This window comes from Trachurus trachurus, assembly GCF_905171665.1.
Source record: "Trachurus trachurus genome assembly, contig: scaffold_116_arrow_ctg1, whole genome shotgun sequence".
In the NCBI taxonomy this organism is placed as follows: Eukaryota; Metazoa; Chordata; class Actinopteri; order Carangiformes; family Carangidae; genus Trachurus; species Trachurus trachurus.
Genome location: NW_028155243.1, coordinates 40,345 through 53,519, shown reverse-complemented (window position 1 = coordinate 53,519; position 13,175 = coordinate 40,345). Strand labels below are relative to the sequence as shown.

The 13,175-nt window shown below is 43.8% G+C and overlaps 1 protein-coding gene across 1 annotated transcript in view; it reads right to left on the bottom strand.

Moving 5' to 3' along the window:
• The window catches only part of LOC311007949 (phosphatidylinositol-binding clathrin assembly protein-like), a gene marked incomplete at its 5' end in the record, with an annotated part of 31,531 nt that extends 18,356 nt beyond the window's left edge, over positions 1-13,175 (bottom strand). The window contains 3 exons of the mRNA XM_084001373.1: positions 3,575-3,650; positions 5,438-5,580; positions 13,046-13,175. Of these exons, the coding sequence (XP_083857499.1) occupies positions 3,575-3,650; positions 5,438-5,580; positions 13,046-13,175 (349 nt within the window). The remainder of the gene's footprint in view (positions 1-3,574; positions 3,651-5,437; positions 5,581-13,045) is intronic.

The following is a 13,175-nucleotide window of genomic DNA, read 5'->3' as shown; positions in this document are numbered from 1 at the left end:
TGCTGTTACAGAGTTTATATGAAGTCATTCTGTTCTACGTAGCAGCTGAGCTGAGCAAACACACAACCGGTGTTAAATGTGTTAGAGTTAAACTACCATAATGTGTTATGGTTAGATTACCTTGTAGTGTGTTAGGGGTAAACTACCTTGTAGTGTGTTAGAGTTAAACTACCTTGTAGTGTGTTAGAGTTAAACTACCTTGTAGTGTGTTAGAGTTAAACTACCTTGTAGTGTGTTAGGGGTAGATTACCTTGTAGTGTGTTAGGGTTAAACTACCTTGTAGTGTGTTAGAGTTAAACTACCTTGTAGTGTGTTAGAGTTAAACTACCTTGTAGTGTGTTAGGGGTAGATTACCTTGTAGTGTGTTAGAGTTAAACTACCTTGTAGTGTGTTAGAGTTAAACTACCTTGTAGTGTGTTAGGGGTAGATTACCTTGTAGTGTGTTAGGGTTAAACTACCTTGTAGTGTGTTAGAGTTAAACTACCTTGTAGTGTGTTAGAGTTAAACTACCTTGTAGTGTGTTAGAGTTAAACTACCTTGTAGTGTGTTAGAGTTAAACTACCTTGTAGTGTGTTAGGGGTAGATTACCTTGTAGTGTGTTAGAGTTAAACTACCTTGTAGTGTGTTACTGTGCGTTCAGACCGAAAGCGTCGAGAGCGTCGCGGTGGCCGGAAGTCATTCATTTTCAATGAGAACCAGCGTCGAGGAGCGTTGAAGAGCGTCAAAGGCGTTGGCGTCGCGTTTTGGCGGCGAGAGCGTCAGGAGAAAGTTGAAATCTCCTGAACTTTATGCTAATGAGCGATGATGCGGAGCAGCGGCAATCAATCAGAGTGTAGATGTCGCGGCCCCTTTAAATCGATGACCAACCACAACCGACGTCAACTTCTTTGACGCGCGTCAAAACGCCAGGGTGTTCAGACCACCAGCGTCGCGGAAAAGCGTCAAGAGCGTCTTTTGACCCTTTTGACGCTTTTGGTCTGAACGCCCCATTAGAGTTAAACTACCTTGTAGTGTGTTAGGGGTAAACTACCTTGTAGTGTGTTAGGGGTAGATTACCTTGTAGTGTGTTAGGGGTAAACTACCTTGTAGTGTGTTAGGGGTAGATTACCTTGTAGTGTGTTAGAGTTAAACTACCTTGTAGTGTGTTAGGGGTAAACTACCTTGTAGTGTGTTAGGGGTAGATTACCTTGTAGTGTGTTAGAGTTAAACTACCTTGTAGTGTGTTAGAGTTAAACTACCTTGTAGTGTGTTAGGGGTAAACTACCTTGTAGTGTGTTAGGGGTAAACTACCTTGTAGTGTGTTAGGGGTAGATTACCTTGTAGTGTGTTAGGGGTAGATTACCTTGTAGTGTGTTAGGGGTAAACTACCTTGTAGTGTGTTAGAGTTAAACTACCTTGTAGTGTGTTAGGGGTAAACTACCTTGTAGTGTGTTAGGGGTAGATTACCTTGTAGTGTGTTAGAGTTAAACTACCTTGTAGTGTGTTAGAGTTAAACTACCTTGTAGTGTGTTAGGGGTAAACTACCTTGTAGTGTGTTAGGGGTAAACTACCTTGTAGTGTGTTAGGGGTAGATTACCTTGTAGTGTGTTAGGGGTAGATTACCTTGTAGTGTGTTAGGGGTAAACTACCTTGTAGTGTGTTAGAGTTAAACTACCTTGTAGTGTGTTAGGGGTAAACTACCTTGTAGTGTGTTAGGGGTAGATTACCTTGTAGTGTGTTAGAGTTAAACTACCTTGTAGTGTGTTAGAGTTAAACTACCTTGTAGTGTGTTAGGGGTAAACTACCTTGTAGTGTGTTAGGGGTAAACTACCTTGTAGTGTGTTAGGGGTAGATTACCTTGTAGTGTGTTAGGGGTAGATTACCTTGTAGTGTGTTAGGGGTAAACTACCTTGTAGTGTGTTAGGGGTAGATTACCTTGTAGTGTGTTAGGGGTAAACTACCTTGTAGTGTGTTAGGGGTAAACTACCTTGTAGTGCGTTGGGGTAGATTACCTTGTAGTGTGTTAGAGTTAAACTACCTTGTAGTGTGTTAGGGGTAGATTACCTTGTAGTGTGTTAGGGGTAAACTACCTTGTAGTGTGTTAGGGGTAAACTACCTTGTAGTGTGTTAGGGGTAAACTACCTTGTAGTGTGTTAGGGGTAAACTACCTTGTAGTGTGTTAGGGGTAAACTACCTTGTAGTGTGTTAGGGGTAGATTACCTTGTAGTGTGTTAGGGGTAAACTACCTTGTAGTGTGTTAGAGTTAAACTACCTTGTAGTGTGTTAGGGGTAGATTACCTTGTAGTGTGTTAGGGGTAAACTACCTTGTAGTGTGTTAGGGGTAAACTACCTTGTAGTGTGTTAGGGGTAAACTACCTTGTAGTGCGTTGGGGTAGATTACCTTGTAGTGTGTTAGAGTTAAACTACCTTGTAGTGTGTTAGAGTTAAACTACCTTGTAGTGTGTTAGGGGTAAACTACCTTGTAGTGTGTTAGAGTTAAACTACCTTGTAGTGTGTTAGAGTTAAACTACCTTGTAGTGTGTTAGAGTTAAACTACCTTGTAGTGTGTTAGAGTTAAACTACCTTGTAGTGTGTTAGAGTTAAACTACCTTGTAGTGTGTTAGGGGTAAACTACCTTGTAGTGTGTTAGGGGTAAACTACCTTGTAGTGCGTTGGGGTAGATTACCTTGTAGTGTGTTAGAGTTAAACTACCTTGTAGTGTGTTAGGGGTAGATTACCTTGTAGTGTGTTAGAGTTAAACTACCTTGTAGTGTGTTAGGGGTAAACTACCTTGTAGTGTGTTAGGGGTAAACTACCTTGTAGTGCGTTGGGGTAGATTACCTTGTAGTGTGTTAGAGTTAAACTACCTTGTAGTGTGTTAGGGGTAAACTACCTTGTAGTGTGTTAGGGGTAAACTACCTTGTAGTGTGTTAGAGTTAAACTACCTTGTAGTGTGTTAGGGGTAAACTACCTTGTAGTGTGTTAGAGTTAAACTACCTTGTAGTGTGTTAGAGTTAAACTACCTTGTAGTGTGTTAGGGGTAAACCACCTTGTAGTGTGTTAGGGGTAGATTACCTTGTAGTGTGTTAGGGGTAAACTACCTTGTAGTGTGTTAGGGGTAAACTACCTTGTAGTGTGTTAGGGGTAGATTACCTTGTAGTGTGTTAGGGGTAGATTACCTTGTAGTGTGTTAGGGGTAGATTACCTTGTAGTGTGTTAGGGGTAGATTACCTTGTAGTGTGTTAGGGGTAGATTACCTTGTAGTGTGTTAGGGGTAAACTACCTTGTAGTGTGTTAGGGGTAAACTACCTTGTAGTGTGTTAGGGGTAGATTACCTTGTAGTGTGTTAGGGGTAGATTACCTTGTAGTGTGTTAGGGGTAGATTACCTTGTAGTGTGTTAGGGGTAAACTACCTTGTAGTGTGTTAGAGTTAAACTACCTTGTAGTGTGTTAGAGTTAAACTACCTTGTAGTGTGTTAGGGGTAAACCACCTTGTAGTGTGTTAGGGGTAAACTACCTTGTAGTGTGTTAGGGGTAAACTACCTTGTAGTGTGTTAGGGGTAGATTACCTTGTAGTGTGTTAGGGGTAGATTACCTTGTAGTGCAGCTTTATCCAGGAAGTTGTTGAGGTTGAAGAGCGTGTTTCTGGAGGCGAGGTACTGCATCAATCTCTGGAAAGACGACAGAGGAAGAGTTTATTTGCAGCTTTAGTTAGTGTGTTAGTGTGTTAGTGTGTTAGTGTGTTAGTGTGTTTAGTGTTTCAGTGTGTGTAGTGTGTTTAGTGTGTTAGTGTGTTAGTGTGTTAGTGTTGTAGTGTTTCAGTGTTTTAGTGTGTTAGTGTGTTAGTGTGTTTAGTGTGTTAGTGTTTCAGTGTTTCAGTGTTTTAGTGTGTGTAGTGTGTTTAGTGTTGGTCAGAGCCTCGTTGACAGAAAGTAATGAAATGGAGGCTGAAAGGGAAACTGGGCCTGGTGCCGGTTGCATTTAGCTGCTAACACAGCACATCACGTCTCCATGACAACCAGATAGCTGCTAACACAGCACATCACGTCTCCATGACAACCAGATAGCTGCTAACACAGCACATCACGTCTCCATGACAACCAGATAGCTGCTAACACAGCACATCACGTCTCCATGACAACCAGACGCTTGCAGAAAACCAAATGTCCAGTAGTGATGAAGCAGCAGCTCCATTTGACTGGAACCACACACACACACACACACACACACACACACACACACACACACACACACACACACACACACACACACACACACACACACACACACACACACACACACACACACACACACACACACACACACACACAGGCTGCTGCTGTCCAGGTTCTGCTCATCTCACTCTGCAGCACGGACCAATAGGATTCAAGACTCACACACACAATAAAGTTACAATATGCCCCCGTTAGTCTTTCTAGTTACTCTAGTTACTCTAGTTACTCTAGTTACTAATCCCATCCCAGCGCCGGCTTCAGAAGGAAATAGCAGTAGTAGTAAACCTTTATTTTACCAGACTTGTATTTCCTCATAAGGAAACAAAGGTCAATGTCATGTCAAGGTCAGTTTCTCTGATGGGTTAAAACATGCAGAAGCCGCTGACCGATGTTCAATCTGCACGTCACAACTGGTGTCAGTAGAAGCTCTGGTGTGTGTGTCGTTCAGTAGAAGCTCTGGTGTGTGTGTCGTTCAGTAGAAGCTCTGGTGTGTGTGTCGTTCAGTAGAAGCTCTGGTGTGTGTGTCGTTCAGTAAAAGCTCTGGTGTGTGTGTCGTTCAGTAGAAGCTCTGGTGTGTGTGTCGTTCAGTAAAAGCTCTGGTGTGTGTGTCGTTCAGTAAAGCTCTGGTGTGTGTGTCGTTCAGTAGAAGCTCTGGTGTGTGTGTCGTTCAGTAGAAGCTCTGGTGTGTGTGTCGTTCAGTAGAAGCTCTGGTGTGTGTGTCGTTCAGTAAAGCTCTGGTGTGTGTGTCGTTCAGTAGAAGCTCTGGTGTGTGTGTCGTTCAGTAGAAGGTTGTCCAGGAAACGTATATTTTTGGTCCACTCATTGAGCCCATTTTAAAGTTTGCACTGTTTAAATATCAGTGAGGAAGCAGCTTTTGGGCCTTTTTGCCTTTATTTGACAGCACAGTGAGATAGACAGGGAAGAGGGAGGCCTGCGGGGACGCCTGCGTTGAGGACTGTAGCCTCTACATGGGGCGGCCGCCTTAACCACTGCGCCACGCACCGCCCCTCAAATCAATGTTTGAAAGATTCATTAATGATCTGAAATGAGGCGGATTCGTTTTCAGTCTGTTTAATAGTGAACTGATGAACTAATAAACCTGTAACCTCACACAAAAAGCTTGTTTGACCTTGATTATCTGGTTAAAACACAGTTAGAACAGACACAGACATGAAGCTGCGTTAGTTAGTTAGTGAGTCTGTTGTGTGTCGGTCGTGTCTCACCTCGTTGCCGTACATCATGAGGTGGTGTGTGGTGATGAGCGCTTTGAAGACCACGATCCAGCTGTTGCTGGCGGTGCGCTCCAGCAGCGTGTCGGCCAGGTGGGGGACGCTGACGTTCACCTCGTTGGTGCAGTGGATCAGGTCTAGAGGACGGAGAGAAACAGAGGGATGAAGCTGGACAGAGAGAAACAGAGGGATGAAGCTGGACGGAGAGAAGAGAGAAACAGAGGGATGAAGCTGGACGGAGAGAAGAGAGAAACAGAGGGATGAAGCTGGATGGAGAGAAACAGAGGGATGAAGCTGGACAGAGAGAAACAGAGGGATGAAGCTGGACGGAGAGAAGAGAGAAACAGAGGGATGAAGCTGGACAGAGAGAAACAGAGGGATGAAGCTGGACGGAGAGAAGAGAGAAACAGAGGGATGAAGCTGGACGGAGAGAAGAGAGAAACAGAGGGATGAAGCTGGATGGAGAGAAACAGAGGGATGAAGCTGGACAGAGAGAAACAGAGGGATGAAGCTGGACGGAGAGAAGAGAGAAACAGAGGGATGAAGCTGGACTGGAGAGAAGAGAGAAACAGAGGGATGAAGCTGGACGGAGAGAAGAGAGAAACAGAGGGATGAAGCTGGACTGGAGAGAAACAGAGGGATGAAGCTGGACTGGAGAGAAACAGAGGGATGAAGCTGGACTGGAGAGAAGAGAGAAACAGAGGGATGAAGCTGGACTGGAGAGAAGACTGGGACCAGATCAACCAGACCAGATGGTTAGAGATCTGCAGGTTTCACCACCGTGTCGGTCCACACGACAAAACCTTTATATGCTGAGAACACTACAAGTCTTATTGACTGCTGCATTATTTTGACTCACTTAAAGGGACAACCAGGAGTTTTGTTAAAGCGGAGTGGAAGGAAAAGAGCTGAGAGATGAGTCTGACTGAACCAGGATCAGTTCTTTGACTTCAGTCAGAGAAACAAGTCTCCAGTTTTTATTTACAACCCCTCGGAGTAAAATACTGATGCTATGTGATTTAGGATTCAGCAGTAAATATAAAACTGTAGTGGGAACAATGGCCTGAGTTCCTTCAGGCTTTCAGCTACAGATCATGTGAAGTCTGTTCAGCATCTGTTTAATCTCAAGGATTTACTGAGTTCCATTAAAAGATTTTAATACTTCTTCTTATGTGGCCGGTTTTATGTAGCCTACTGTACAAACTCAAATCCTTCAATGTAATTCTGTTTATAATTGAAAAATGTAAGGTACAACAAGTCCCAGCTCTTTTCTTGGATAATTATTGACATTATCTCTTTACTTTGCTCTGAAAACACAGTGTACTTAGTCGTACTGGGAAAGACAGTTTAAACCCAACCAGTATATAATAATATAGTAATATAATATATATATATCAGCCGCATGTCAAACACAGAAGAAACATCAGGAAAAAAATAGAAAACCTCAAAGTGGAAATGTAAAAAAAATAAGTGAATCGTGTAAAAACCAAGATGAGAAGTTTAGTTTGACAACAAATAGAAAAGAAAAGCAACATGATGGAGACTCCAACAGAAGCGTTAAAGCAGAGAAACGTTTCCTCCACAGGTCAGAGGTCGTCAGAGTATAGATGTGTAATAACTCTCTAAGGCTTTTCACTGCAGCAAACGTTCAAATCCTGCTCCTCTTTCCTCCCATGTTGTGTTTGAGTGTGAAGATGCCGGTGCCAACCACACAGCTGCTAATAACTGCAACAATATTGATTCTACTCTTCATCGACTCACGCAGCTTTGATTGCCATGAATGATCACTGCAGTCGACTGTCAGAGCTTCACGCTACGACATTAATATCATGACATCTGCTCCCTTGATTTAAAGACAAATATCAGTTCAGGTCTGAGGAAGTGGAAACGTAGGAAACGATGAGCAAAGCCACCGAAACGTTTCCCAAACACATTCTGATCAGATGTACCAGTAGAGTCAAAGCTCATTTACACCAGTATAAAGTATATTTACACCAGTATAAAACATATTTACACCAGTATAAAGTATATTTACACCAGTATAAACTAAAACATATTTACACCAGTATAAAGTATATTTACACTTGGCCATATAAACAGAGGAATCAGCTCTATTCTTTATTCTGAGGACATTTCCCTTCGTCTAATTAAACCTCAGAGCTCTGATGTTACGATTGTGTTGTAACGGTGACGAGGTTCAGTCACTTCAGGCTTTAACATTGTTAATGCTTAGTTTGTGTGTTTGTGTTTGTGTGTTTGTTTCCCTCCGGCTCCATAATTAATGGAACATATTGATTCTAACTAATTAATGTTCCCTGTCAAAGCAAACACACACACACACACACACACACACACACACACACACACACACACACACACACACACACCACACCACACCACACACACACACACTAGTGGAACAAGTGGACGGAGGATGAATCATCCTTTAACCTTCACTCTAGTGGTTTGGGTTTATTTTATGAAGAACTATGGGATGCCTTAGTTAAGCTTATTGAACGCTACCATGGCGATGAGATTGACATACCTCACATTCTGATGCAACATTTAAGTTTGGTCATTTTAAATAACAAAGCAGCTGCTGACAGAAACTAGAACAATGACAGATCGTTTTAGTTGTTTCACTTCTCACTAATGAACTAAGATGATACTGAACGTATCTGCTGATGTCACAACCACGTTGTGTAGTCCTCAGTGTCATTAACATGGCTAACGTGTGTGTAACCACAGTTCTATGATCATTTATCAAATGACAATGTTTAAAAAACACAATGTTAGTGACAGAGGAAAGTGACGGGGTTAAAATACTGAGATTTATGATCCTAACGTCTCTCTATCTCTGTTTCTCTCTCATCGCCGTGTGGAGAGGAGGGAGGCAGGCGAGACGTGAACTCACCACCTTGTGTCTAATAAAAGTTAAAAATGCGGTTAAATGTCCTGGTATCACACTGCTGCTACGGCAGCTACGGAGTAGAGACCCGGGCTGGACCGGGGGAGAACTGAGCTGCTGAAAGAAGAAGCACTGAGAGCCGGCTGCTTGTTGCTGCTGGTGAAGCAGGTCCGTGCAGCTGATTCTGATCACATGACACGCGGTGCGCGTGCGGCATTCGAAAAAGTAGAGATATTTTCATCTCGGTGCGCCTCGGACGCGCACGGAAAAAAAGGCGCGTCGCACCGCGTGCGCGGCGCGTCAGCATCGCTTCGGTTTTTGTGCGCGCAAGGCGCGCGGTTACATTGAAAACAATGGAAAGAAAACGGTCGCGCTAAAGACGCTCCATGTGAATGGGCCCTAAAGCCAGCGTTAATAGATCCATGACAACGACTGAAAACCATGGAAACGTAAAGGTACAATTCCACCAAACCGGTAAAACAGGCTTCCGGGTTTTGACCATAGATGACGTTGGGAAACAACCTGGATCGGCTGTAGTCTCTCCTCCAGCAGCTGATCGCCAGTTCAACTCCCCACCAATAGGATCTTTACTGCACGTCGTCCATCAGTCTGTCTCCCTGCTGTCCTGTCTGTCTTCACCGTCCTGTACAACAAAGCCATCCCATAGATGACTAGATGACTCCCATGTCTCTGGACCGGGAGGAAGACCTGAACCCCCCCCAGACCTGAACCTTCTGACTGTGACAAACAGCTGCAAACAGCTGCAAACAGCTGCAAACAGCTGCACCTCCATGTTGTCCTCCTCTACTCCTCTGTGTGTAGCCTCAGACATCAGGTTTTCTCTGTGACGTGTCAGCGTGTGGATCAGCTGAGCGATGTAATGAGGTATTGACTGTGTGACCGCTGGCTGCGATTATTGATCAACTGCACTTCAACATCAATAACACAATTACAACCATCTATACGTCATTTATACGTAGAATAAAACGGCAACATGGTGTCATCAGGTTACATTTAAGACGTGTGTAACGCTGATTAGGGTTCAAATAAAAGATGAGTGTGTGACTGAAGGGATTTCTGCTCATAAAGGGACCAACTGTAAAATCTAGTAACAGTTTTATTCCAGACCTTGGTTTTATGCAAAGTGAGTCATTTTCAGGACCTGAAATGTGATTTCCAGATTCCGTGATGACACCGACACAGTGGGAGGGACCCTAACCCTAACCCAATCTGGAGGTTATTCATCTCTACATCTTCTCTCACTTCAGCAGACTGAAAGGTCACACATGGCCACTGAGGAGCAAAACACTTTAATTATTGTAAATACATTGTATTACAAACACTTATAGCACAAAGCTGTTGTAGCCACAACACAACTGAAGCAACCACATGCTGAACAACACAACACTGGGTCGTCTGTGGCCATGACGACTGTTCTCTATCTGATTCCATCTGATGACCACGATCACCGTTACTATGGAAGCAGAAGATGAGCTGACAGTCTGATGCCAGTGATCCGTGAGTCATGATCATCATTTACTGATGATAGTAAATAATCAGCAGTGGCCGTTAAGTCCCCAACACCAACCCTAACCCTTAAAGGGACAACCAGGAGTTTTGTTAAAGTTAAGTGTTTCCACACTACATTTATGAGCCTCCGCACCGTGAAATTCTTTGACCGGTGCAAGACAGACTCATGTTTTCATTCATCAAGAATTAAAGTCAGAGGTTGGAAGACGATCACATACCGTCGTAGTTCCCACCATAAACGGAGATTCGGCGGCGTTATTCTCATGACTCGCCACGAAACCGAAAGTGAAGAAACGCTGGTCGGCTCGCCCAGCATTTCCACCACCACTAATAATAACAAAATAACCATAGAGACAAAACCATAGATTTATCTAAAATGGACCATTAACAAGTGGTAACGGAGATTCATCCACATTAATATGAGACTTTTTTATTGTCGCGTCATTTTTCGTTCTGCCGACAGAGAAACTCCTGGTTGTCCCTTTAAGTCCCCAACACCAACCCTAACCCTTAAGTCCCCAAACCGTCTGTCAAGGTCAAGACAGCAGTCAGGGAGAAGCAGAGCATCAGATTCATCACCTCAAAGCTCTTCCTGTTCCTCACACTGCTCATCTGTTCTTTCCTCAACAGTCAGCTTCTCTACGGGGCGGTGCGTGGCGCAGCGGTAGAGGCGGCCGCCCCATGTAGAGGCTACAGTCCTCAACACAGGCGTCCCCGGTTCGAATCCCGCGTCGGGCAGACCTTTCCTGCATGTCATTCCCCCTCTCTCTGCCTCCCCCTTCCCTGTCTGTCTCTACTGTGCTATCAAATAAAAAGGGCAAAAAGCCAAAAAATATACTTTAAAAAAAAGGAAAAAAAGCTTCTGTACATGTAGGACTCTCATTTTAAACTCCTTCTGCTTCATGATGAGGTCATCACCTGAACCACATCTGGGTTCATAGGAAGGTTATTATATATTAAACACTGACATTATCCTACAAACTCTTCCTAAGTTTAAATATTTGTGATATGTTTTCTTTGCATTATTATTATTCAAGGTCTGAAAAGACTTCGATTTGTTGTTATTATGAGCAGTTGTTATTTTCTGCCAATAAATGCTCTAAATGACAACATTTTCATTTCAATTTTGGAATAAATGTCGTCAGTAAAACAAAAATGTTCATTTTACTCCAACACACACCTATAAATAATAAAACCAGAGAATCATTTTGAAGTGGTCTCTTCAGTTTTTCCTGAGCTCGTTCTGATGCTTCAGTCAGAAATGTTTCAACTTGCTGTGGCAGCAAAGCTTCATGGGAGTTGTAGTTTTATCTGACTGATGTCCCACCATCCTCTGTAACTCTGAAACAATGAAGCATATTCCTGTTTTTTTCTTTTCAGAAATGAAATAAAAACCAACAAAGAGGGTTTGGATTCACTTTCCTCTGATGCTGATTCTTCTCTGTTCTCTGGCTCAGTTTCCTTCAAACCCCAGACCAAGTGTCCATCACCTTTTACAACCCTCCTACTTTATCAGCCTAGTTAACGTTGAATAGGAAAAGAGGCAAACACCGACAGTGGTCACACACATCTGGACTCAGACCTGACACTGACCCACAGTCAGTTAGAGCCTCTGTCCCGATATCAAACTAACTTCCCCGATAACAAACTAACTTCCCCAACCTGAGGTGCAGCTGGATGGAGAGGAGAGGCTCTCAGCAGGAAGTAGAGAGTGTGTTGTTGCTTCTTATTCCACTAAACCATCAGAATAAGAGTTGGATGAGAACAACAGAAGCCTCGTGTAACCACTTGGGCCAGAATAAAGGAGTGAAACGTCACCGTCCTTGAGAGCAGAGGTATATAACATCATGTCACCAGTTGGACACATTTACATTTCTCATGTAAGTGTTCAGAGATGTTCAGAAATCTGTGTCTGGCCGTTGAGCTGAGTGACGTTGACTCTCAGCTGGTCGAACCAGGTTCAGACCTTCTACCATCTAATAACTGCAGCAGTAATATGGTCATAGAATCTGCAGCACGGTGACGGACCAGTGATGGCGCCAATATCTTGCTATGAGATGCTATGAACAAGATTATCATTATTATTATATTATTATTATCTGTCTTTAGCACCCGGAGCTGTAGCAGCTTCATGTGGTTTTCTTCTCTGTCGCTGAAGAAGATGGAGCCAAAACAAACACTAGTGAAAACCTACAGAATGAGCCTTTAGTTGGTGGCCACCATTCAGATAAGGAGAAATCAAAGCAGCTCAGTAATGAGCCAGTTTTACCTTTATGTTTCTCTCTTCCACTGATTTATCCAGGTTTGGTCTTGATTAGCTCTCATGCTACTGCTGTCTGTCTCTATCTATCTATCTATCTATCTATCTATCTATCTATCTATCTATCTATCTATCTATCTATCTATCTATCTATCTATCTATCTATCTGTCTACCTGTCTGTCTCTACCTGTCTGTCTGTCTGTCTGTCTACCTGTCTCTCTCTGACTGACAGCAGCATTGATTGCCTGAGCTTTCTATTGACCACAGTAGTAATTATATTGAGCCAGAAAAGCCACCGAACCTAATAATCATTAGTAGAAATCTGCATGTGAGGAACAGAATGTGACAGCAGCAACACATTATTATATCATTAATGATGCTAATGCAGCATCACATCTCTGTGAACATGAACCAGAGGAAATGTTAGTGAAGCTGCAGCGACCGATGCTGCTGCTGCTGCTGCTGCTGCTGCTGCTGCTGCTGCTGCTGCTGCTGCTGCTGCTGCTAGTGGTTAATAATGAAGAGGCCTGAACACTGGAGCTGCTTGCAATGTGATTAGCCTGAACCGGAGTGAGTGGCCTATTTCCCCTGGATGACATGCACACACACACACAGCCCCCCCCGCCCCCCCACATGCACATCCACTGCTGCTCTACAGTCTCAGTATCTGGACTGTATTACTGCGTAAACCCGGTCCAAACCCGGTCCAAACCCGGTCCATCCCGGTCTAAGGGAATGTAGCGGCTGCAGAGCGGCTGCTGTGTAAAAGCTTTCCTCTCCTCCTCCTCCTCTCCTCCTCTCCTCCTTTCCTTTGTGAGGAACGACGCTACATGTAGCGTGATGCATGCAGCCGACACATGTACAGTACAGTGAGACTATGGGATGTTAGATGTTATAACCTACAGTCAAGGTGTTTCTTCTTGGGGCCGCTGACTTCGTGCGTCGTGGCCTTGCAGACCGCTTTGCTGATCGCGGACCCGGTCATGCTGTGCTGCGCCGCGGCGATCCGGTCCGTCAGAGACTGGCCCGACAT